This window comes from Carex rostrata, chromosome 27, assembly GCF_964058835.1.
Source record: "Carex rostrata chromosome 27, lpCarRost1.2, whole genome shotgun sequence".
NCBI lineage: Eukaryota > Viridiplantae > Streptophyta > Magnoliopsida > Poales > Cyperaceae > Carex > Carex rostrata.
Genome location: NC_135944.1, coordinates 2193060 through 2219692, shown reverse-complemented (window position 1 = coordinate 2219692; position 26633 = coordinate 2193060). Strand labels below are relative to the sequence as shown.

Below are 26633 nucleotides of genomic sequence, written 5' to 3'. Positions count from 1 at the left end.
TTAATAGAAAATTAATTAAATAAATATTAATAATAGAGAACGAAATTGAATTTTTTCGATATATAAGAAAAACGTAATAGTTTATAACGTTTCTAAATGTTATAGACTATCACAGTAAAATTAATCATAAATTAATTATTATTTCTTCTAACTGAACTGCACACAAAATAAAAAATAAAAAAAAGTCGTGATACTCTACCACCGCCAGAGGTGTCCGCAAAAAAAAAAAAAAAATATATATATATATATTTGCATTAATGCATTTCTATGTTCCCACTGTCCTCGCCAGCTCAGCGCGCAATATCAAACAAGAAAAGTGGGACCCAGCCACCATATCTTGTCTCCCTCTCAATCTTTACTCTGGTAAAAGGCTCCCCTCTTACACGTTCACATTTATGTACTTCTAGAGACGTGTCATAGTTATTATAAAACCTTAATTTTGGATGTTCGATGACGCCATCAATGAACAGTGCCTCTCCATCTCATCTCCGTCCGTTGCGGCTTCGACGGGGCAGATTCATTTTGGCTGACGCTCCATTGCATCACCTCCAAACCACCGAACAAAGCTCCGCGGCACCTGCGATTTTGCCTCAGAAAAAAACGCGGCACCCACGATTTTGCCCCAAAATCCATAAGATCCAGCAGCCGCTTCCTTTCCTTGCAAAGTCGCCACGTTGCCTTCCTCCAGATACGTGTTGCTTCTCCCGCGATCCACGCCTACCAGCTTCTTCTTTGATCGGTGTACCTCCTTTTAGTCAATTGATTGTACTGCTCATCTATTTCCTCTTTGGTTTAGCTCAATTTTCTCCTCCGTCAATCTCACTTGGGTTGCTTCTGCCGGTACGAATTGCTTCCGCTGGTACGAATTGCTGAGAAATTTACCCATTTTATTATTTTTCCTATTAAAAATTATTTTTAATTAACGAGATACTCATTTTACCTTTACGAAAAAGAATTTGTTTATTAATCTTTCTTCCCTGAACTTCACGTGGGTTCCTCCCCACAAAAGAATCTGAAACAGATGACTTTAACAGTAAAAAATTTAAATCTTTACAATTTTAAAATAACATACACCTTTGCCCAACTCTACCTAGATGACTTTAAGGTTTTAGTTAGTTCTAATGCTATGCAGTTTCCTATACTCACAACTATGGATCGAGTCAGACTCTACTTAATCCTGTGCTAAAGGTGTTGTAATTAATTAAATATTTTCTTCATTGTTTTCTTTCTCACTGATGTTTTTCTTTTTTTGTCGTGTGTCTATCTTTTTCCTGATGGGGGGATATAGGTAAATTTGGGGGATTGGTTAAAGGTGATGGTCGCAAGCTGTAGGTAGTCTGACAAGGTGGTGGACACCAGCATAGAGATGGAACCATTTACTAGGACACGCAAAAGGGCACTTTTGACTACTTTGAGATGTGTTGGCGCAGATGCCGACAAGCAACCAAAATGTGTCAGGTGGTTTGCATGCTTGGCGCTGATGAGACTATCCGTCATTTGGTATGTTTCACTTATGCAGATATTAATTTTGTTCTTTTATTTTCCTGTTAATTAACCGGGCTCGATTCAAAACATTTAATTCATACTTTCCTCAGCTTTTCCATTTTTTCCTATTTTGTGTATCAGTTATTGAGATTAGATTTAATGTGCTGGCAGCGATTCTTATTATGATCTGTTCCTGTACATGGAACTAGCTATCAGTAATTTTTTATACAATTGAGATTTTCGATACTATTTTGGTAAGATTTCTAAATTTTACCACTGTATTTTTTCTTTAGTAAAAAAAATTTCATGTTCACTTCATAAAAGAAGACCTGGTTTTATGTGATGCATACTTCATATTAGTGTTGGCATGTGAATTGAAAGTAGTGAAAATGTATTTCAAGGCCAATTAAAGGTTTTCTAGGAAAGATTGGAATGATTTAATTTCTTCTCTTAAATTCGTATTAGTTTGACATCCATGCTGTGTAGTCTTCATCCTATATATATTCATCATAACTATGACATTGACTCCTTTGGCTTGAATATGAACCCTCTCTGTACCTCTCTCTCTTCTAGTATCAAATTTCTATAGCTAATTTAGGGTTATAAATCGGAAAGGGGCTTGAATTTTATTATTCTGAATACTTGAGAGTTAATATGTGCGATTTATGAAGCCCGTGGCTTGGCTGAATCAGTTAACGATGACCAAAGTTTTGTAGGTATGATCTTTAACCTTGAGTAGTATCTTAAGTTCACTTCCATGCGGACTTAGATACTGGATTTTAGATTACACCAGGTTAGATTTTATGAAATTATTTATGTCCTTCTCATAGGTGGATGAGTATGATAGGAGAGGTTTAAAATAAGAGTCGTTCTCCCGTTAAATTGTACATAGCAGGTTTGACCATAACTGTATTTATAGCTGGGGTTAAATAGCCAAATCCACAGTCAAGGAAGGCTTCCATAATTTACTGTTCACTCCTTAACTGTAAACAATTTGTCGAACATAAAGGGATACCATAAAGTTGTATTCAATTACGCAATGGATGCAATTTAAAACTAAATTACGCTCAAGTTTAGCATAATTCACCTGGTACATCACTATATAGTAAAAAAAGATAACTTTTCAAGTTGAGCATAATTCACCTGCCACTGTCAGAATGCAAAAATAAATTAAGTTTCATAAAAAAAAAGACACTTTGTAGTATGATAGATACATGGTACGTCACCGAGTTAAATGCAAGACTGATTACTGGCGATGGTTCCAGCTGTCTATCTCCAGCACAAAGGTATATTACTGTTCTTTTGTGCTTTTTATTTTTAAATTGAATTACTTTTTCATGGATTGTTATTAGCAAGAAGAAATATTTGGATTTTGCTTCAGAAAATTGCGAAGGCTTCAGGTTAAGGCTAAAGCAAGTCCCGACTTCATTGCATTTGGAACAATTCCTAACAAAACAGAGACAGGTAACACTTGGAGTGCATCTTGATGTCTTTTCTATGGTAACTAAATTAGGAATGTTTTTAATTATGTAAATTTCAATTTGTTCTATGCAATTTTAGCCATATGTGGAACTGTTGAAGGAATGCGGAATAGATATACCATCATAGTTTGCCATTAACTTAAAGGATGGGGTGTATGTACTGAGTGGCGATTTTTTGGAATATTGCGGTTAAATTGTTGATTCTTGCCAGAATTGTCTTGCAGTTGGAATCAATTGCACATCTCCTAGATTTTTTCTTGGTTTAATTACCCCCTGGAAAGCAAAATTTGAGCTGCACATATCATGATTGTTCTTCCTTGAAAGCAAAATTGATTAAATTACCCCCTGATTTTGTCATCTCAGACCCAACCAAATATGTTATACCCACATCATAGAAGTTTGAGTTTAGAAACTGACTATATTGCTCTTGATGTTGTCATCTCATAGAAGCTTGGAACCAAATGTAGGAATATTCTGTATTTGGTTTCAACTTTTATTATTTCGATTGGGAGAAAATCCAGGAGCATGACACATTGAAGGTAGAGCTGAAATTGTTCCATTTAATTAAATATATCTTTTCAACCTATTAGTTTGAAGGTGTTCTTTGCAAATAAAAGTTACTGGCAGGATATAGTATAATTCCCAAACTGCAGCACATTCTAGCCTGCCTTGGTCTTTTGAAAGAAGTAAATTATTGAGTGTTTTTATAAAATGTTTGGCATTATTTCGAGAAACTTTGAATTAGTTATTTTATTGAATGAAATTTAATTATGAGGGATTTATGTTGATTTAGGTTGTTGTGATGTTTCCTGAAGAAGCCTTCATAGTTGTGCAGAAATCCTTTGATCCGAGAAAGGTATAGTGAAACAATAAGAAAGCTGCTATTTTTTGTAATACAAATGCTAAATACAATCAAAAGTGTGAATTTGTGGATGTCATATTTAGGTAGGGAAAATTAACATAATAGTATTGTTATGGAATTGCTCAAGGTTACGATACGTTTGGTTTACTTATTCATAAAAAAATCGATGATATATTTTGTTCTCTTAACTATGTTGCTGCATTTGTGATGAGAAGAAATGCATTAATTTGGTACAACGAATGAAAATTTACTATTTTGTTCTTAGTGACTAGGAAAGATGTATTCAGCTGATAGTCCTGATATAATTAGTGATAGAGAATTAAACATCGAACAATCGATCGCTGATCGCTGTGTACATTTAACTCCTATTATTGTCATTTGACTCTTACTATTGTTACCATACAGAAGAATGAGAAGAAAATGTCACCACGAAAAAATGAAAAAACAAATTGAGTATGCCAACATACACAAAAAAAAAGGTTGCGGCGTAGCCGCAACAACGATGCAACTAGTTAAAGTTTAAATCTGGACTGATAGAGTATTCCAATTAATGCAAATTTTTTTTTTTCGGCGGACCTCTGCCGTGATAGAGTATTACGGTTTTTTTTTTTTTTGCTGCGGGGTCGGAGGATAATTAATTTGTGATTAATCTGGCTGTGGTAGTTTATAATGTTGAAAAGACGTTATAAATTATTACGTTTTTTTCTATATCTCGAAAAAAATCAATTTCTTTCTCTATTATCGATATTTATTTAATTAATTTTCTATTAATAAAAATTTCGGGTATCAGGCTATGACTTAGCTGGTCACGTGATGCTTGGAGCCTCAGGCTGCAGAGTGACTCACATAATGGTAGCCATAGCTAGGGTTGGCAAAAAAAGCTCGCGGTTCATGGCCTGCTTGGTATTCGCTCGTGACTCGATCGGTAACAGCTCGTTCGTTAGTGGATCGAGTTAAAATTAGCTCGCTCGCTACATACTCGAGCCATAATTAATGAGTTTGAGTTTGGCCTGGCTCGGCACGAGTCAGCTCGGTCGTTAACGAGCTATTTAATATATATAGTTTAATAGTTTAATCAGATCCGTTCACTTCATATTGGGGATATTATGGTCTATGGATGTGATAGCCAGTGTTATGGTAATTGCATTTTGGACTGTGTTTAAGTTGATTGGTAATTTTGTATGGAATACGTGTGAATTAATTACAAGCAACTAAGTTAATTTATATGAATTTGTTTGATTTGATATGCATTAATTTATTTAGTGAATATGTTTGTATGAATTTAGAATTTTGATATATTTGTATGTATGAATTTAGCTGTAAATTTAATTTATAGCAGTTGATTTGCTTAATTACAGTTGAATTAAGAGTATTCCTCAGTAATTAGTCATATAAATATTATTTTATTTTAGCCATAATTGTTAAGATGTGTTATGAAAATTTAAGATATAACATGAAAAAAAATATACAAATTTATAAATCTGCCAAGCTAGTAACGAGTTAGCTCGGCTCGCTCGGACAAGCCACGAGTCGGTCTTGAGCAATAGTTTTAGCTCGGGACCTAAAATCCAAACTCACTCGCTCAGCTTGCTACACGAACAAACCGAATACGAGTGTAGCCTAGCTCGCTCTTTAACAGCTCATTGTCACCCCTAGCCATAGCCAATTTCTCTTAATTTTGAGACTGGGTGTGACTACTAGACTACCAAAGGTTTTGCCTTGTTGCCTTGATGAGTTTCGAATCCTAGAGGGCTGTCAGGGAATTCTTCTTTTATTTGTACAAATGGTCTAATAATCCCTTTCTTTGGTCCTATTACCCAATTGTCAGTGAAATGTTTTTCTTTTGGCTAAGTTTTAGGCTGATTAGAAGCTGTTAGAATTGATGAATTGGTTTGCACGATTTTGTGAGAATTAAAAATGAAAATGACAAATTGCAAAAGGTTGTAATTTATTAAATATATATAAGAGATTTTTATTCGGTGCGTATTTAATTATTTATTAAATACATATATGTATAGGAGATCGATCTTTCGTATTCTTTGAGTAAAGAATACGAAAGATCGATCTCCTATACATATATGTATTTAAAAACTCGATCTTTCGTATTCTAACTCTTAACATAATTAAATTTGATAAAAAAAAACTTGATAAAAAATTTAAATGCTTAAATGAAACACGGTTATAATCTAATAACCGTGTATGATTATTAGTCCTACACCGTTTTCTGTACAACTCGTGTATTAATTATTATAGGATATTTTTATTTTTGTACCAATTGTGTATAAATTATCTGGATGCATGAGAAATTCTTAGAAATTCGATAGTTGGAGTTCATACAGTTAATAAGGCTTGGCTGGAAACTATAGAGCTGAATTTAAGTCGATTGTGATGAAGGAGAGTGAGTCTATTGGAGACTATTTTACTAGATTGTTCGAGTGGGATTTATGTAATGGTTGGTGAGCTCAATGTCTGAGCAAGTAGCCAGAGAAGTGACTACGAGGATACTTGATCGGCAATTCAAGCATATGCTCACATCAATAGTAAGTAGCACATAGAACTGATTATATATGAACATACTTTTAAGGGAGTTCAAGTATAATGATGAGCGGATGACTCATTGATGTAACCCCATGACGGTAATCAAGTTTGTGGAAGATGACTCTCGGCCTGTTCGTTTGTTATGGGATTGTGCGGGATGAGATTCGAGAGTTCAGGAACTCACTTTTTTATTTGCGGGAACCCATACTAATAAGTATGCATGGGAATAATTATGGGAATGAGTGTTCGGTTGTATCGTGGGAATAATCATGAGATTAGAGCCTGTTCGTTTGTCACAGGATTATACGGGATGAAAATTGATGAGGATGGGAACCCACTTTTAAAAAAGTGGGAACCCATGGATACAGGTTGTATATATGGGAATGAATATAGGAATATATTAAAATGAGTGTTCAGCTGTATTATGGAATTAGTTGTGAGAAATCTTAATTTATTTTAAAATATGTATTTTTTTTTTCAATATACACTATAATCACTAATTACGTGTAGGGGTGTTCAAACGGTTCGGTTTAATCGGTTTTGGACCGAACCGAATTAGTTTGGTTTAAACGGTTCGGTTATTTTGGTTTATTGGATTGGTTCGTTTGGCTTTTCAAAACCGAATTATAACTTCGGTTCGGTTTGAAAATTTTCAAAACCGAAATAACCGAACCGACCGAACTTTCATATAATATGAATTTGATCAGAACCACTCTGGTTTATTTCTTAATCAATTGCTTTAAATACTTGATTTATTTCTAAATATCTTAGTTTATTTCTTAATATATTTCGGTTTATTATAAATCAATTGTTTTAAATAAAAAAATTAATATATTTCGGTTTGAACCGAAGAAACAAATAAAACTTCGGTTCGGTTCGGTTCTATTTTTAAAATTGAATTATTACTTTGGTTTGCCAAGTTCGGTTCGGTTTCAACCGAACCGAACCGATGAACACCCCTAATTACGTGCACACTAATTATTTGAGTAACTTTTTTTTTTTTATAGTTTGGATCATAGTTACATCTAATTTTTTTTTTTTAATTTTCAGTTCTTAAACTCTAATTCTAATTCGATATATAAAATTTGCTAACAGGAATTGATTGTCAGTATTTTTTATGTTGATTTCATAAAAACCATGTTTTTTCAGTAGCTTCGTCCATCAATTAATAAAAAAAATACCTGCTAAAATTCGAAACTATCAAATTTATTTAACTTTATTTGGTCCAATAATAAAATTCAAAATATAATTATATTTGGACACATCTTAACATTATTAATAAGGAGAAATTAATTAGTTAAATTAAAAAATTAAAAATATAATTATGACGCAGTGCATTCTAAATAAAGTAACATCATTTTGAAAACGATACAAAACATCATAGATTGTTGGAGCACTGCATAATATGTACAAAAAAAAAAGAAAAAAAAAGAAAAAAAAAAGAAAAAAGAAGAAGAAGAAAACTTTAGAATCCGGTCATTCAGATCTTATAGTCCCACAAGCAGAATTTAAGTAAAAGAGTACTTATACAGATATTCAAATTTACACGTAATGTTGGCAGTTAGCTTTCTCAAAATTAAAAAAAAAAAGAAAAAAAAAGAAAGGGAGATGAAAGGACGCATGATAGAGGAGAGCGGGACTTGGGAAAAATAAATAGGTGTCTGAATTGATTTTTTTACTAACAATTTGTATTGATATGGAAACAAAGATAGAAAATAAAATAGGAACAAGTGGGATGAAAATCCTGTTAATTCTTATGGTCATTCAAACAGGGCCTAAGGGCCTGTTCAGATGTAATTCCGAAAATACTGTTCACGTGGGAAAAAAAAAATTCACTCAGACTGAATTTTTTTTTTTCCCACGTGAACAGTAAATTTCAGTTCAAACTTTTTCTATTCCCGTTCCTATTCTCATTCCCACTGTGCAGCCGAACAGGACCTAAATGTTTAGATTTCTAGAGTCATTAATTTAACAATTTGTATTGATATGAGAACAGAGATAGGAAATAAAATAGGAACAAGTGGGATGAAAATCCTGTTAATTCCCATGATTCCATGGTCATCCAAACAGGGCCTAAATATTTAGATTTCTAGAGTCATTAATTTTGGGTTGTGCAATTCATGTACTTAGTATTTGTATTATGTTTAATTTTGAGTTATACAATTCATTTACTACATCACAACAACTTAAATGAGTTTCGAAAAACTGTTAACTAATTTTTAAAAATTAAAGTCTCTAAAATTTTTAACTCTCACATCTCTGAAATTAATTTTAGAATTTCTATTAATCTACGTCAGAAACAAATTAAAAATGAGAAATAATTTCAGCCGATCATTTGGCCAGTATAGAGTTTATAAACAGTTTCTTAATAAGAAACTTTACTGTATAATTTCTAAATAAGAAACTCTTTCACATTTCTGAAACTGAATTAGAAACTGCTACATCAGATTAGAAACTCTAATAGTTTCAGAAATGTAGATGCTCTAGTATTTGTATCATGTTGTCATTTGTAATTTATAAAAGAATGTAAGTAAGTTCTGACATGAAGTGTTTTCTCTACCATATTAAATATTAACAAATTAGAGAGCTAGTGCCGCATCAATGATGCATGGTTTCATTTGCTCCTCTTTTTTTACTAATCAGTGTCTGCAGTTCTTGATTGTTTATCTTTATTTAGTGTTATGGTGATGTTAATTATTTAATGATGATACATGATTGATCATTTTTTTTAACGTTTTGCATGTTGCACAGGTATAATTAATTAATGATAAATATTAAAGAACAGTATGTCAGTGTTAATTACACTTAGTTTATTAATTTGTTCACTAGTATAGAAAACACTACTAACTAGAATAAAAAACGGATTTTTACACGGTTTTTAAATCATGTCTACGAGAGTCGTGTACAATAGGGTCACTAAAATGGAGGTTAATTTCCATTAACAGACGAAATGGAGAGGGAAGAAAGATGGAAATAAAAGTTCTATTCGGAAGCTCAGACAAGTGGAACCCACGCCAAGGAGCTCATCATTTCCGACTCAAGGGTCCCACGGTTCAAAAGTCTATGTGCGTCAGGAATTTCACGTATATCCCTCAAAAACTTCAAAATTACGTATTTCCCCCTCTAAACTTCAAAAAATCACAAATTTACTCATTTTATTGTATTTTATATTACAAGTCATTCTAAAATTTTAAAATATCCATTTTACCCTTTATTAAAAGCATATAAAGCCCATCAAACTCAAATTTAAATCTAAAGAATTCCTCTACCGTTTGATCCGTGTGCATCGCATTAAGATCTGTGCATAGTGCTTCAATTTCGTGTTGATATAGCATGCACGGATCTTAAAGCAATATTTGATTGGTGCGCATCACATTAAGATCTGTGCACGTCACATCAATATACATGCGTGTTCGCATCAAGATTTGTGCTTATCTTGCCCACGCATATTTAAAAGCAGTTTGGACGGTAGAAAAATTGTTCAGATTCAATTTTGAGTTTGATGGGCTTTATATGCTTTTAATAAAAGGGTAAAATGGATATTTTATAAATTTAGAATGAGTTTTAATATAAAAAACAATAAAATGGATAAATTTGTGAGTATTTGAAGTTTAGAGGGGGAAATATGTAATTTTAAACTTTAGAGGATGAAATATGTAATTTTGAAATTTTTGAGGGGTATACGTGAAATTCCCCCTTCTAATAATCTTTCTTCTTCCTCAGGAAATATCCCCAAAATCAGAAACATAATCGGAAGAACCGGTCTAAATCATAAGACTCGGTCTGAAATCGGTGCAAACTCGGCCGACTCGGCCGATTCAGCATTGTTCAACTCGGTTTTAACCCTAAAACTCGCTCTCCGCCTAAATCGGTCCAAAATCGGCTCGGTCTGGTCCGATTCCGGTCCGTCCGACTCGGCCGAGTTTGCCTTCTATGGAGAGCTCCCTCAACAGAAAGCAATCCATAAAACAGAGAAGAGTTTGATGAATTAATTAGGCCTAGCTTGAAGCGAAATGGCTTATTCACCGCAAGCGACCAAGAAATGTTTTCTACTTCCTCTTGTGTTTCTGCTGTGTTCTTCTCCATGGCAGTTAGTCTCCGCTCGGAAGCCAATCGATAACCTCCCGGGGTTCAAAGGCCCATTGCCTTTTGCTTTAGAAACCGGGTACACAATCTTATCAACTCTTTTAATTTGTTTCCCATATTGCCCTAAAAAAAATATAAAGAAAAAAGTTGCTGATACAAGTGTTTTGCTTCAGAATTTCTTTGGTGAACAAATTTTTTCAATAAAATGTTGAAAGTCATACCGACTTTGTGCAATCTTTGTATTAGAGTTTGTTTGGATTTTTGGTCCCTAATTAATTAAGATTTGATTGAAGAATTAAACTCGAGGTAAACACTTGAACAGTTACGTGGAGGTGGATGAAGAGAAAGGGGTGGAATTTTTCTACTACTACGTTGAATCAGAGAGAAATCCAGAGGAGGATCCTCTATTTCTATGGCTGACAGGTGGGCCCGGTTGCTCATCCCTCTCAGGATTGGTCTTTGAGATAGGTATGAAATAGCCAGGTTGGGGTTTTGTATCTCCCTTGACATGTTTTATTTTTTAATTGCAAGGCGAAACATGCAAGAGACCATATATTAAAAATATAAGGATTACTTTTGCGTTCTTATATTTTTGTATTAAATCTGATCTACAATTGAAGCACAGCTGAATAATTTACAATTTACATTTTCTAAATTATCAAAACGGGCCTACTATAGTAAATTATCAGCTTATGTATTCTTGTACCAACACACAATTGTGACAGCTAGCGTTTTTTACTATAATCAATTAATCTTCTTGATTATAGTACCAATACACAATTGTGACAGCTAGTGCTTTTTTTAATTTGTTTTTAAATACTTTAAAAAATATATATATATCGGTAGTAACACCGATTTCATTACGATATCATACAAGAGTTGGTATCAAACATCCGGTACCTCATAACATGAACCTAACCAAAAGGGGATTAATTTGAGTTCGATGGGTTTCATGTCCGTCCGATCCGCTTTAAGATTCGTGCATAACGGTTCAATATATGTGTGTTTCTTCTTTAATATTCACGCTCATGGACCTTAAAGTGGATCAGATGGATGTTAAACCCATCAGACTCAAATTTGAGTCCCATGGTTCCTAACCAAAAGAACTACATTATATAGGAGGAATTACATATAATACGAAATGTTTCAATTTAAATACCTGTTATGTGGTTGTTAATTGCCCGTTTTTGTAAATGAATGTGATCAAAGTGTTGATGTGATGTGCAGGGCCACTTGGGTTTGACCTACAAAATTATGTAAATGGCCTACCTTCTCTCTATTACAAGCCTGATTCTTGGACCCAGGTTCTCTTATTTTTTTCAATTTTTTCAATTTTTTTTAATAAAAAAACTAATTAATGCCTGTTGCTGACAACGGGTGACGAGTTAACCTCACCCGTCCAGATGCAAAATAAAATATGTAAAATGGTTCAGGTAACTGGGCTTACCCTGTTTATGACATGTCAACCTGAACCCACTTGTGATGGGTTACATCATGTTAGGCCAGGACCCATGTAAATTAATTTCTAATAAACAAAGATGGGGATGCTACTGCCAAAATATTCAAGGATCATAACATAATTTGATAATTATGAAGTCGTTATGTGGTAGCCATGCAAACAATTAGCGTGAGAACATATTATAAAAGAGAAAATTGGGGGCTGGAAGTTGAGGTATCGATCTGTGATATTTCTTCAAAAGTACCAACTCTCTCCTTTTGTTTAATCTGCTTGACCTTTATCACTTCCTACTCCCGTGGGATTTCTCCAGTGATTTAGTGAAGCATATTCATGATGAAAATGATCTTGCCAAGTTGGGCAAATGTAGGAACAAAATATGTGTATGGATATATTCATTAGCGACTTAAGTTGGATTAACACGTGATATATATGGCACTGGTTTTTTCTATCAAGTCACAAACAAAGTGTCCTTCACTAATGATATATAAGATGTAGGGGTATGCATTTGATCGTGTTAGATAGTTGTGTTGGGGATCTTAAAGGTCAAACAATTACGCCTTCTCTTAAAGATCATCAAACACTTACATCGCATTTAGAGATGAAACAATTACATCTTGAGGAAGGAGAAAACAGTTCCCTACCTTAATTCTATGAACCGTCCTATGCCAAAGCCGACTCATAAAACATAAATCTTAAGTAACATAATACATGGTTCCATAACATTTGCCATGGAATATCCAATCTCTAAGAAGAGCAACAGCCGTCTCCGTGAGCACGTGACAATGCTCTAATGGCAAGAGATCCTCTTCTCGCCGGTATGTCATATGGTTATGGAATAGGCCTTCGAAGACAACAAGACTAGCCCTTGAGAAATCATTTCCAATTTTCTAATAGATTCTCCTCCCTATTCTTTGATGGTGGAAGAGAAAGAGAAGGCACATAGATATGTCTAAATTAACTGTTGTTCAAAATCTGTGAGTTGTGATTCGTCTTGTGCGTTGGAGACCAATTGACATATATAGAGTAAGACAATTCTTCTTAATTGCAAATCTTAGAATCAGTCTATTGAATGATTTGATCATTGTCTAAATTGTTCTATATATTTATGTACCACATCCTATTAAATACATAGATTGTCTAATAAATTATTTCCATATTAGATCACTTAATTAGAACGATCATATATGACAATATACAATTCCTAATTATATTACAAATATGCTCAACATTGGATTATGATCCAACAATCTTCTACTTGAGGATTGAATTGTTATATATAAATATTAGATCTTTCAAATCTAGTATTTGCATATAGCAGCCATATTTAAGTATCTTATTTGCAATCCTCTATTTTTTTTCCTCCCTACTAACAGAGGTTGAATTGTTATAATAAAACAAATAGGTGAGCAATGTTATATTTGTTGATTCACCTGTTGGGACTGGATTCTCTTATTCACGTACCATGGAGGGGTTTCAGACATCTGACACTGAGAGTGTTCGTCAGCTACTACGTTTTCTTTATAAGGTTATAATCTTTTTTCTGATTACATTGCAATTTCAATCCAAAACTTGTCATCTAGTGTCCTAGAAAATACTTATATAATATTTTTACACTATCATGTTGCATACATTGGAAAATCAAAGATGAATTCATTTGAATATTTTGTTTGGTTCACAATTAAATTTGAAGATGTCTCTAGTTTTGAGAAATTAAGTAGCATGAATTTGAAGATGTCTCTGATTTTAGGATCCAAATCTCTCAAAGGCTTAAAGGAAAAAAATAGAGAAGCTATAAAAATAAAAACATGACTTCTGCTATGTAGTGGCTTGAGGAGCACCCAAAGTTTAAGTCAAATCCTCTCTATATAAGCGGCTCTTCCTATTCTGGCATGATCATACCAGTTCTAGTACTTGAGATTGCTATGGGTAACTTGTGATATTTTTTTGGTTCAAGTTAATTATTTCTTTGTTTATTGATGTTAGTATATGTAAGCTTACAAGCGTGAAAAGCAAGCACAAGGAATTACAAATTACTGATTACCTTACTGGCATAATATTTTCAGTTCCTTGCCAGAAGGCTTGATCCTAATTAATCTGTTTTGTCATATTGTTGATTACAGCTAAAGAATCCCATGGGGCACCATTTAATCTGAAGGTTTGCAAATTTAAAGCATAGGGGAACAAATGAAAACTTTTTTACAGTTTTCTATTGGATTTCTATTACCAAACCTCTCGAACTAATTAAAGTTCAATTATTTGTCATTTTAAGGGTTATTTGGCTGGCAACCCCGTAACTGATACAAATTTTGATGAAAATAGCAAGATTCCATTTTTTCACGGAATGGCACTTATATCTGATGAACTATATGAGGTACAGCAAAAATAACTAACAAAAATCACATGAAGAGTTCATTTTGGATCGGTCTCTTTGGTCAAGCATATTATAAATATTATAAAAAATCAATGGCATAATACATATTTATGCCATTGATTTGTTATATTACAAATTCTAGCTAATACCAATTAGTTTATGAAGCCAACTTAATTGAATGGTCTAACTACTGGTTTAACAATTTTTCGACAACTAGAATAACGCAATATAGTAGAAAAACTTTATATGGAGTACATCTTAGAACTGTTATTAACCAACAGAAAATGTGTTAATTGCGAGATTTTTGAAGTCTAATTTTTAAAACTTTATGTGCAGTCCACCAAGAATAGCTGTTCAGGGAATTATGTGAGCCCGAGTAACATTCATTGTGCAAAGTATCTTGATGCTGTGAATGAGGTGTGATCAAGTTAAATACCTCTTGGAACATGTATAATCTAAATTTATTTGTATGCAAAATATAAACTTTCATATGTCCAAAGGTGGACAAATTTCATCTTCTGTGAATTTAAGAAAATTCAGGATTAAGCCACCTAAGGCATAATTACTGATGGGAATTATTAACCCAAAAAAATAATTCAGTGGTTGCTTCACCTGCAAATGTAACCCCTTATCCTCACCCAAAATAATATACATGATGAAAACAATGGACCAAATTTTGACTTATCTTTTTCATGCATTCATGAATTGCCCGTGGTAGTCCAATAAGCTCGCATGTTCCATACTCATTAGGAAGTACAATGAGTTGTTCCAATTGAACCTTAATTTGATGCTATAAAAACAATAATCATTAATTGTATAATTTGTGAGTTTATATTTTATGACTGTTTATCAACCAGGTCACCAAAGATGTAAATACGGGTTATATCTTGGATCCCTTATGTGAATACCATAGCCCAAGACCGGGTCAAGTTCATAGCAAGAAAATTGGATTGAGGTTTTATAACGAAGTTCCTTTAGACAGCACTGGCTTGCCTAAAGAATGCAGAGTAATGCTTATGAGACTCTTTATTTCATACATTATTTACTTCTCTCAAGGTAGAATGATGAATATATTTCGTTAGAATTGGGACTGGTTTCATGGTATGATTAGGAGACATTGATTTCCCATTTTCTTTTGCTTGGTTTTATTGTTGTCACTGCTCAATTTGAAATGAATTGACACCAAATTTGGGGATAGCAGAGGATTAGTTGTAAATAGGTTAAATTCAAATCGAGCTGCATATATTTAATAAAATATCTCCATAATTGTAGTTTTGGCCAATATGGTGTCAGTTGATTATGACATATTTTGAAATATAACCAATTTGGTTTCAATTTGGAAATATAACTAATTTGGTGTCAATTTAAAACTAGGGTGACATAGGTTATATTTCAAATAAGCTGAAAAATATTTAATACAATAATTCCATTAATTAGGATTAGTTGAGGTCAATTTGAGTTAAAATGCGTGTAATAGCCTAGTGCATAGCATAGGATTAGTTGAAATTTACTTCACAAAAGTTACTTTGTTATATAATCAATCTCATTCAAAACACTGTCTAATTTTTTTTTCATAACTTTATCCAGTCGTCCTTGTACCTGCTTTCAGAGTTCTGGGCAAATAATGGTACAGTCAGAGATGCGCTAGGTATCCGCAAGGTACATATGGTTACTCTCTTAGCTTGTGCATGCCAAATTTAGGTCTAACAGACAGCATTTAATTTGTGCGAGATTATAAGAAACAGTGCTTTTCATGTAGGGAACAATTGTTAATTGGCATAGATGTAACATACACAAGTTACCGTACACACATGATGTCCAAAGTGCAGTGCCATATCATCGTAACATCACCAGTAAAGGTTACCCAGCACTTATTTATAGGTAAGATTGAGTTCTTTTTTGTGAGAAGTTTCTTCTTCTTGTGAGCCTCTACATTTTTTTTTTGTATTTCAGGAAAATAATGTACTGAAGTTGTGTGTATATGCAGTGGTGATCATGACGTGATGGTTCCTTTTGTTGGCACACAAGCCTGGATACGATCCCTGAACTTTTCGATCGTAGATGATTGGAGACCTTGGTATTCTGGTGGCCAAGTAGCAGGGTAAGATTGTTTGCTTTCTGATTATTAGAACAAATTCTGGTCTTAAACATAACAAAATTGCCTAATTTTAGGTTCACAAGGAGGTATTCAAACAACCTCACATTTGCTACTGTCAAGGTAAGATTGTTTGAACTTGAAATTAAGAAAAAAATGAAAAGACAATATATACGTGATAAATCTTTGATTATTGAAATGCAATTTCAGAAGGAAAAAGTAGCTCACATCAATTGAATATGTTTGTCCTTTTTGTCAAATTTATTTTTTCATAGGGTGCTGGGCACACTGCTCCAGAGTATAAACCGAAGGAATGCCTAGATATGCTTGAGAGATGGCTTTCTGGTACACCTCTGTGAGAATATACTTGGGTTGTTCGCTGGTGTTGGTTCGGAAAAAAAATGTTATTTTTTAATAAATTATTTTTATAGAAAACTATTTTGGTGTCCCAATTGTGAAGTTCAATAAGTTCAAGAGATTAAGAACCATCTTTTGTGAGAGGTGGTGAGTTTGAAACTCGGACATTAAATGAAAGTTGGATGACCATACCTCCATCTTTCATAATTTTTTTGATAAAATAAATATATATGAGTTCCCAACTCAACACTAAGAATCAGTTAAATAATAAAACAGTATATTACTATACAAATTAACCACATCTCACGAAAGTAACAAAATGATCAAATGAAATGTATTTAGATAATAAAACAACACTACAGTGCTAACAGCAGGATGCATGTGCGGTGTGCCTTCCTCACCGTCTACTATCAGCTAATTATGCGCACTACGGCCCTATTTTTTGTTAAAGATAATTGTACTCGGTTTGAGCGCCATTTATCATAAGATTCGTGCACGCAAACAACACCCCTGCTATTTTATTCTGATTACCAACATAAACAATAGCACGTACGTATTTCTATTCTTCTTTGTATGTAATCAATGGATAATCCCAGAATGAAGAGCCTGAGTATATATGCTCATGCTGCCATGGCCATGTGATCCCTTGCCTAGGGCTAGCCAGGAGGTTAACCCAAGAGCACAACAAGTCAACAACCTGATCATCCTCGAATCAATAAAAGACAATCGATCTTCATCGTTATTCAACGGTAACAGATCCTTTGAGCATAAGCCTGGTAGAGATACGACTACTGGAAAAAGAACTGTCTGCTCACCAGCACACCACAAAGCATTTATCATGGCATTTAATTCCCGCACTTGCTCGAGCCTTAGAACGGTCCAAACAAACCTTCTCGCATATTCCAGAGACTCTGAAACCTGACCTCGTCATTTTTGATATCTTTCAACCATGGGCAGTGAATCTCGCAAGTAAGCTTAACATTCCAGCCGTTTTGTTTATAGGTTGTACCGTTTGGATGTCGTGGTTGCATACATATATGATATACCACGCGTGTATGGTCGCGTTTTCTGCAATAGTGTCTTTAGCTCATAAAACTGGAATCGAGGCGGTCAGATACACGGATGGTATATCATATATCCTACTCTTTCTAGTACTATTACAGAAAACGCGACCATACACGACCATAAGTCCATTCTCATAAATCCTACTCTTTCTAGTACTTTTCTAGACCTCAAATTTTTCATCAAGGCCATGAACACTTCGTGTAGTAGTGTTAGAGGCCCAAGTCACAAAGGGTGCACATTAAGGCCCAAAGTTTGTTGAAAACAATGCTTGGAAACGAAGGCGAAAAATAACACATGGCCCCATAGAAATAGGAATTCATTATAAAGGAGCCTATCTATCTTATATATTAATTTTGGATGGGGGAGTGAACAGTAACTGACATAACACAGCCAAACGGGTCCCTCTGTCAGCGAAATTGATACGGCACCGCTTTTCTCCCAATTTTTTCCTACTTTCCTTTCCGAGTGAGTCTATGGTACTATGCATATCACGGGTTGTTACCATGCTACGGCTCTATATTTGAGTTTTCAAATCCTAACGGTCGATCCGAACCGTTCATCTTGTTCTCCATATTAATATGTGTTTGGAGACCAAATTTTACATTTTTTGAAATTTTTTTACTATTTTTTTAGATATTTAGAAAATCACTTGATCTGAAAATTCTGGACCATCCAAAAGCAGTGATTTTCAATAAATCTACAAAAATAGTAAAAAAAATTCAAAAAATGTAAAATTTGATCTCCAAACACATATTAATATGGAGAACAAGATGAACGGTTCGGATCGACCATTAGAATTTGAAAACTCAAATATAGAGCCGTAGCACGGTGCCAAATCGTAATATGCATAGTACCATAGACTCACTCTTCCTTTCCTCCAAATTGTTTCTCCCGACTTCTAGAATTTTCTTTCTTCTTCCAAAAAGAAAATCTCTGCTTTCCTCCGCTTCTCCTCCCTCCGTTATTGGTTTTGCCTGTTCACTTAGTATGTCGATTTATCGACTTGCCATCTCTACCTATCCTCCGTTATCGGTTTTGCCTCCTCGCCTGAACTCGCACGACGCACATGTTGGCCTATCCACCGTTCCTCCGTCCTATTGTCAACAATGTTGAAGACCTCTCCTGTCTTGCTTCGCTCCATCTCTTTATATTCAGGCAACTATTTGCTTCTTTCTCTCTTCTTTGTCAGCCAATTTGAAAAAAATTTCATCTTCACACATCAGCCACTATTACGTGGATAATAACCAAATCATTTCAAAATGATTAAAGTGATCAAATTGATGGATTGGCCTCTCAGACTATTCCGGAAACCATTTAGGCAGATAAATTGGTATGCTAATTCGATTGACACTTCATGAATTTTGGTTGGTGTTCCTTGCTTCTGACTAATTCTTGACTACACACTCACCCAATTTATCTGATTGTTTTTTATGAAGTTGGTCCCAAGTTGACCAGCAATCATTGTGAAAGTTCATCTCATTAAAATTTCTTTGGAAATGTTAAGAGTCTTACCTTTCTCCACTGTTCTTAACTTTATTAACACATAATATCCTCATTCACTCTTGCAGCTATAGATTGGAGACAATTGTAGCTGTTCATTTTCTTTTTTTAGAAAACTAAAGTATTGTGTTGCAAGCTGAGGTTCAGTTAGTACAGAATTGGTACCAGTATCCAACCATACCAACATTATCACTCCCATACAGTAACCTTTAATTTATCTGTGCATTAAATGTTACTTAGTATTAGGTGTCATTTTTTATCCACTAGCTACAATGTCAAATTTATGTTATACTCAAGTTGGACAAATAACAACATTTTAATTTGTTTCGTTGTAGCACAACTTAAATATGTATGGGAATGAGAGCGTGTTATGGGGCCTGTGGATTTAATAAAGAGAGTAAGTTAGAATCTTCAAATTAATTAGATAATTTTATTATCTGCTAAGTATTGGTAGTGATCTCTCTTCATTAGATTTGTCCAGAAGTTATCTATGCTTCTTCTTTTCTGTTTAATTTCTGCAAAAAAAATCCATGTTTACCTATTTGAAAAATTTGTGTTCTTATGTAATTTACCTGTTTAGAAATTCGAAGGTGCCTTTGTAGTACATTAGGTGGATAACGCAATTAGAACAGTGGAAACAGTGTGAAGTATGTATTATTCTTTTTTGTCATACTGTAAGACAACAGAACAAGGTTAGTTGATTTTTCCTCTATTTGTAATGTTTTTATCTTTTGTTGTGTTAATTTGATAATAGATATGCAATTAACTTGTTTGAAAGCATGTCAAATATAATTCATACCAATGTAGAAAAGATATTGAGTTTCAGTTTTTTTTTTATTTTAAAATTGATTTGGTTTTCATTTTGATGATTGTGTATTATATATATTCCTCCTATTAGATTTTAGGTGGGAGGGGCTGAAGCACTAAATAAGATAATCGTTAAAAATTAGTTTGTGAGTGAGAGCTCTCCATGAAGGAATGTAGAAAACAAATTGGTTTTCTATCAATTAACTTATAATAGGTTTAGATTATAATCTAATGCAATTTGACAGAATGTTATTGGTTATGAGTGAGAGCCCTTTTCACGATAGAATATGATTTATTTGGTTATGAGGGAGAGCCCTTTTCATGATAGAATATGATTTATTTGGAGAAAAGCCTGATGTAATGACAATTTTCTGAAATACTAATTTCAAAATATAAAAAAAGGTTGGTATTAGTTTTAATAAGCAATTTGAATAAAAAAAAAAAATACTATATTGAAGTTCATTCAATACGTTATCTATGCTTCTTCTTTTTTGTTTAATTTCTGCAAAAATATCTATGTTTACATATTTGAAAATTTTGTGTGCTTGTGCAATTTAATTGTTCCAAAATATGAAGGTGCTTTTGTAATACATTCGGTGAATAACGCAATTAGAACAATGGAAACAGTGTGAAGACTGTATTCTTCTATTTTGTCATAGAGTAAGACAACAAAACAAGGTTAGTTGATTTTTCCTCTATTTGTGAAATTTTTAGCTTTCTTTTGTTAATTTCATAATAGATATGCAATTTACCTGTTTTAAAGCATGCCAAATGAAAATAAATTGAGTTTCAGTTTTTTTTTTTTTTTTTTAAATTGATTTGGTTTTCGGTTATTAATGGAAAACTTGCTATACTTGCAGTTGCTAAACAAAATCAAATAGTCTTTCCAATTACCTTTTCGATTATAGCTTAAAATAAAACTTTATGAATCAATAACTTTCTTTTACTTAATTTACTCATTATATCATTCAATATGTTTATTCGTTACTAAATTATTTTGAACAACAGCAATTTGTAACAGGGTCTACTCCACTCAACCTTGCTTCTGCTACAGCTTTTCAAGTACTTTTTTAATGCTTTATTTATTTACTTATTTTAATTTTGTTTGACAACATTACATACTTTCGTTATAATAGGCAATAGTATATTATTTCTCTCTATTGTCTCTGTCTGCACTAAGGTATACCATTGTCTTTGCTCCTCTTTGTCGTTTTTTTTTCTTTATTCTCCCTTGAGTTAGGTCTTAATTGATTTTTGTCAACAATAAAAAGATACAACCAAATTTCTTTGATCAACAATTGATTCATCAGCGACGAGTCTTTATACTTAAGAAGTCTATCTGTTAGTACTAAGTGACGATTTTTAGAATTAGTAGAAGAAATGACATACACATTTTTTTTATTTACAAAAAAAACACAAACCAACCTGTACTTAGTGGAATCTCTACTTTTTTTTAAAATAATTGATTGCATCCATAACACAACATCATTTTCAAAGTAATAATTAGTGGAATCAACAGATCTTTCAAGATTAATAATAATAGACTTTTATCTGTACCAGGGTTCTTAATTTATATTTCTGAAGCTAATTAATCATTATAATATTTTAATAATAATAGACTTTTATCTGTACCAGGGTTCTTAATTTATATTTCTGAAGCTAATTAATTATTATAATATTTCTACTGACAATGCATCAGCATGATTTGACCTGCAAATTGCAATGTATTTCATCTTTTCAATGATTTTGTTATGCAGGTTTTCTCTCAACACAAGTGGCTTGAATTATTAGAGACATATTTCATTATGGTAGGAGTATGCTAATTGTAGTTTCTCTTTTCTAAAATGTCTACTTTTCAATGTTTGAGTCAAATGTGTTTCTCTTATTTCTTATTGTTTCATGTTAAAAAGGGTCTTCTTCAGTAAGAACTTAAGTCAATTCAGATATTTTGGCGGGTTTCTCTACAGATGCCGATAAAGATAGTACAACTATGACTCGCAAATGTATCACTATGAGGTACTAATTTTTGTAATCAACATTTGTTCGTCTCACCCCTTTCACATATAGTTATTAAGTTCTAATAACTGCTCAAAGAGATGCCTCCTCGAAACCTGTGTAGCCTTTTTAATCCGAGTATTATTCTTCTACAAATATAATGGCAAAACTTGAAATATGGCTTGGTACCTCTTGATCTTTGGATTGATGCAAAAATTAAGTTGGTTGTTTTTTTTAACAAGACATTTCATTATATCATTTAGCCGAACTTCTGTCTGTATCAGTGGAGCTGCTGAAGGGTTGAGTGAGCGCTTAAAAACCCTCCAATATTTTTTTCCCACTATTGATCGAATGAGAGGCGGGGTTTCTAAAGTCCATCAATTCAGATATCTATTTTGTCTGTCATAGGTGAACTCTATGTTTCACTAGCTCAAAATTATAGGTAATGTTTATTGCAAAGTGGCAAACAAATGTAATAAAGTAGAAGATGAGATACTTCATTTATTAGACTAAATAACAATACAAATATATGTTTTTCCTGTCAGAAGGGAACTCTTCTTTTCACTTTGTCCAATTAGAGTTTTGTTGTAAGAGGTAAATATTGCCAAATAGGAGAATTAGAAATATATATTCTGGATAAATAACAAATTGGAGTGCACTCAAAACAACTGTACCAACTATCTATATAACTTATTTAACTTTTGTTGTAAAGTTTTTATTATATCTCTACAAAACTTATTTATTTTTGCTATAAATATAAAAATATTTTATACACTTTTCTCTCCACTTCAAAAAATTTGCCGAAGCATCGCGAGGCTTTCGCCTAGTACATTATAAGTTTGTTCCTGATTAGACAATATTCCATTTGGATGGTCGAGATTTAAACTCAAACGATAAGGTAATACAAATGATCAAGACTCTAAGAGGACATGATAATCTACAATTTACAATTTACATATTTGAAACTATATATAATACTAGAAGAAAAGACTTACATTCTTTTATCTATAGACGATAACACGGACAGCTGCTTATTAAATAAATTATTGGCTGCAGAATTAACTAAACGGCATGCTGAAAAAGGGTGATAGTAAATGCCTTTTTGATAATAGTGACAATTGAAATGTCTCTATTTTATTGTAGGGGAAATTTCATGCATCTCCTCAATAACTTTCATATTATGTAACGTACCAGTGATACTTTCCAAGTATCCTGTACCGAATCCATGACAAGTCATTTAATTGAGGTCCATATCTGCTGCAATTCGCCTCAAAATATGAGGAATTTTTTGAGAAAAAACGTGGATCAAGTCCACATTTGATTTCATTAAGATGGTTACAAAAGTTTTGTAACATATTACATAGGAAATTTAGAAATAAGAATAAAAAGCGATTGCTCAAAACAGTTGAGCTTAAGAAAAATCTAGAGTAGAAAATTATCAAATAGAAACCAATAGAACAAGAAGATAAAATCAAAGTGTAACATTTAAACATTGTTTCCAGCCTCCATCTTGAAACCGGTACCAGTTCTGTTGTACCTCCCACTGTGTTCCCCTTTTTGATGCTTTATCTCTTTTCTTTTCTTCCCCTAGCAGCCCATGCCTTTCCTTTTACTGGTAAAACTCTGCTTGCCGACTAATCTCACCAATCAATTCCTCTGGCTCTTTTTGTAATTCCCCAAACGACCTTGCACACCTCTCTCTCCAAAGTATGAAATGCATGATCAATAGTAATGCTCTTTGTTCAGCGGTCAGCGAGCCGACCTGCTCACTGTCAGTAACATTTAGAATTGGTCTTGCTGGCCAATTTAGTGATGGTTTTGCCAAGGTTAGCCTTCTGTAAACTTCCTGAGTGTACACACAAGTATGAAATAAATGCCGTACCGATTCTGCAGCAGCCTTGCACATTGGGCACCTTGTTATTATGATGCATCCTCTCTTTCTCAAATTATCATGCGTTAAAATGCGATTTCTTATTGCCAACCATCCAAAGATGATCATTCTTGGTGGTGCCTTTAACTTCCAAATATGCCCAAGTTCTGATGCCAACATTGGTCCCCCTTTTATTGCCTTGTAAGCAGATTGTACCGAAAATGCCCCTGTACCAGTTGGCTTCCAACTAATGTCATCCACTTCGGAATAGTTTAGGTGTAATTGTTCTAAATGGTTCCTTAGCTCATGTAGCTCCTGATGCGCTTGTTGAGATAGGTTTGGGCGAAATGAATCAGTCAACTGCTGACTCAACAAGGCCCCTTGTTGAAGTGAAATTTCTGGTGTCTTGGAGAATGAGTACAGAGCCGGTAATTGGTCTTTAAGGATTCCTTTTCCCCAATCGTGGTCCCATAATGAAATTGTTGTTCCCTTTCCTGGTTCAAATTTGGTATGCACATAAAAGAAATCTTCCATATCCCTTTTGAGCTGTATAAATACTGCTGCCTCTGGTAAAAAGGTTACTCGGCCTGCTGTGGCCGCTAGCAGCGGCTTCCAAAGTTTTTGTTCCGGTTTGAACCACCACCAAAACCATTTCAATAACATTGCTTTGTTGAATGCTCTTAAGTCCAATACTCCTAAACCCCCTAATTTTTTCGGCGTGCACACCACTTCCCAGTTTACTAAATTTAACCCTTTCTTTTGATCTGTGACTCCATGCCATAGAAATTTGCGCCTAATTTTGTCTATTTTAAGTAGTACCCACTCCGGCAACTTGAGAACTGACATGAAGTGTATTGGCAAAGATGATAGGATTGAATTCAGTAGTGTTAGCCTTCCTGCAATTGATAAGAACCTTGCCGCCCAACCCCCCAATCTTTTGGTCAGTCTGTGCAATAAGTCCGCATAAGCTGATTTTGGCAACCTTTTGTCTGACAAAGGTATCCCTAAATATATCACTGGCAGTTCTGTCAGCCTACAATTTAGCACTGTTGCAGTCGCTATTTTGTTTTGTTGAGTAGTGTTCATGGTTAATAGCTCTGATTTTTCCAAGTTTGTTGCTAGTCCTGAGACATGCCGAAACACTAAGAGTGTCAATCTGATGGCCTGTGCCTGATTAGGGTCTGGTTTAAAGAATAGCAATGCATCATCTGCGTACAACAAACATGGCCTCATGCCCGTGAATGGCAATCTAATTGCCCCTAGGTCTGTTAGCTTTTGCAAGTATCTTGCAAAGAAATCCATGGCCATGATAAATAGTGCAGGTGACAACGGATCACCTTGGCGTACCCCCCGTTTGAGCACAATTTTTTTCCCAAGTAAACCGTTGATTAACACTTGTGATGATCCCTGGAATACTGCATTCTTGATCCAATCTATCCAATTACGTTGGAACCCCAGTTTCTCCATTACTCTCAGAACAAAATCCCAATTGATGGTATCAAAAGCCTTTTTGATATCGAGCTTCAGCATTGCAAATTGCATATTATTCTTCCGTGCAGTGTGAAGCAAGTGTTGCGCATATATGTAACTGTCGGATATCTGACGATCCTTTTGGAATCCGGTTTGTACATCCATTATCAGCTGGTCCATTTTCGGCTGAAGTCGATTTGCAAGGATTTTTGAAAAATTTTTCTGAACTCCGTGAAGCAAGCTAATCGGCCGAAAGTCTGACGGTTTGGTTGGTGAGTCTTTTTTTGGTATTAACACTATGTAAGAGGAGTTTAATGGTTCGAGGCTGCCTCCTGTTTCCATTACCCTTTTAAATACCTCATGAAGGTCGGGCACAAGCATTGATGCGAAAAATTTGTAAAACTCTCCTGAAAAGCCATCCGGCCCCGAACTCTTGTTATTTGGCCATTGCGCTATTGCTTGATGTATCTCATGTGGTGTTATGGGTACTGAGATTTGTTGGAGATTTTGTTCCATTGGGTATAGATTATGCCAGTATACTGTTGGCATTGGCTGCGATGGTGTTCCCATTAGTTTGACAAAAAAGTCAAAAAAGACCTTTGATTTTGTAGTCTGATCTGAAAACAAGACACCGTTCTGTTCGATTTGGGAGATCGTGTTTGATCTCTTTGAGTTAGAAGCGAGCGCATGAAAATATTTTGTGTTGCGATCTCCATGAATCTCCCATCTTGCTCTCGCACGCTGCCTCCACATATCTTCCTCTAGTACAGCCAGTTTTGTATGCCTTTGCTTTATTACTGCTGTTAACCATCTCTCTAATTGTGTAGTGGTCCTCAATTCCTTGACCTTGTCTATCCAAGATAAAAAATCTCTACAGGTAGATATCTGTGTTTTGATTGTCCCAGTTTGCTCCCTTGCCCACTCTTTAATTCGTTGCTGCAAGGTGTTAAGCTTTAATTGTAATTGTTCAGGGGTAGTCGCCAATGGTAGAGATTCCCATGCTGATTTAATTATATCCGGGAACAATTGGAATCGTAGCCACATGTTTTCAAATCTAAAGAACCTGGTTCGCTTAAATCCTGTCTTGGCGGTGAAGAGTATCGGACAGTGATCCGATGAAGAGTTTGGTAGTGCTTGTTGTTTTGAGTTTGGGAACTTTGAATTCCAATCTACGGAGATTAGAAATCTGTCT

General features: G+C 34.1%; 2 protein-coding genes and 1 long non-coding RNA gene across 10 annotated transcripts; all 3 read left to right on the top strand.

Moving 5' to 3' along the window:
* The first annotated feature begins 406 nt into the window (after nt 1-406).
* LOC144544751 (uncharacterized) lies at nt 407-5078 on the top strand. Of its 5 annotated transcripts, XM_078293315.1 has the most exons (7): nt 407-859; nt 1289-1500; nt 2688-2771; nt 2867-2949; nt 3434-3505; nt 3760-3822; nt 4619-5078. In XM_078293315.1, exons 3-7 carry the CDS (start codon nt 2741-2743, stop codon nt 4628-4630), a joined length of 261 nt encoding a protein of 86 aa, XP_078149441.1. In that variant the 5' UTR covers nt 407-859; nt 1289-1500; nt 2688-2740; the 3' UTR covers nt 4631-5078. The 5 variants fall into 5 exon arrangements, with proteins under 5 accessions (XP_078149441.1, XP_078149436.1, XP_078149438.1 ...); XM_078293310.1 differs by lacking the exon at nt 2688-2771 and having other exon boundaries at nt 2838-2949; XM_078293312.1 differs by lacking the exon at nt 3434-3505.
* Nucleotides 5079-10238: 5160 nt separating this feature from the next.
* Nucleotides 10239-16812, top strand: LOC144544868 (serine carboxypeptidase-like 2). Its single transcript, XM_078293403.1, has 14 exons — nt 10239-10531; nt 10775-10920; nt 11680-11756; nt 13314-13436; nt 13735-13837; nt 14032-14066; nt 14181-14282; nt 14619-14699; nt 15140-15289; nt 15870-15941; nt 16042-16163; nt 16270-16383; nt 16455-16500; nt 16653-16812. The coding sequence occupies exons 1-14, from the start codon at nt 10380-10382 to the stop codon at nt 16734-16736; spliced, it is 1407 nt and encodes a 468-aa protein (XP_078149529.1). The 5' UTR covers nt 10239-10379; the 3' UTR covers nt 16737-16812.
* A 1885-nt stretch (nt 16813-18697) lies between these two features.
* On the top strand, nt 18698-22803 carry LOC144544739 (uncharacterized). Of its 4 annotated transcripts, none has more exons than XR_013508325.1 (5): nt 18701-19696; nt 19880-20784; nt 21115-21168; nt 21864-21914; nt 22017-22803. It is a non-coding gene; the product is annotated as an uncharacterized LOC144544739 (long non-coding RNA). The 4 variants fall into 4 exon arrangements; XR_013508323.1 differs by having other exon boundaries at nt 18707-20784; nt 22017-22122; nt 22365-22803; XR_013508324.1 differs by having other exon boundaries at nt 18698-20766.
* The last annotated feature ends 3830 nt before the right edge of the window (nt 22804-26633 follow it).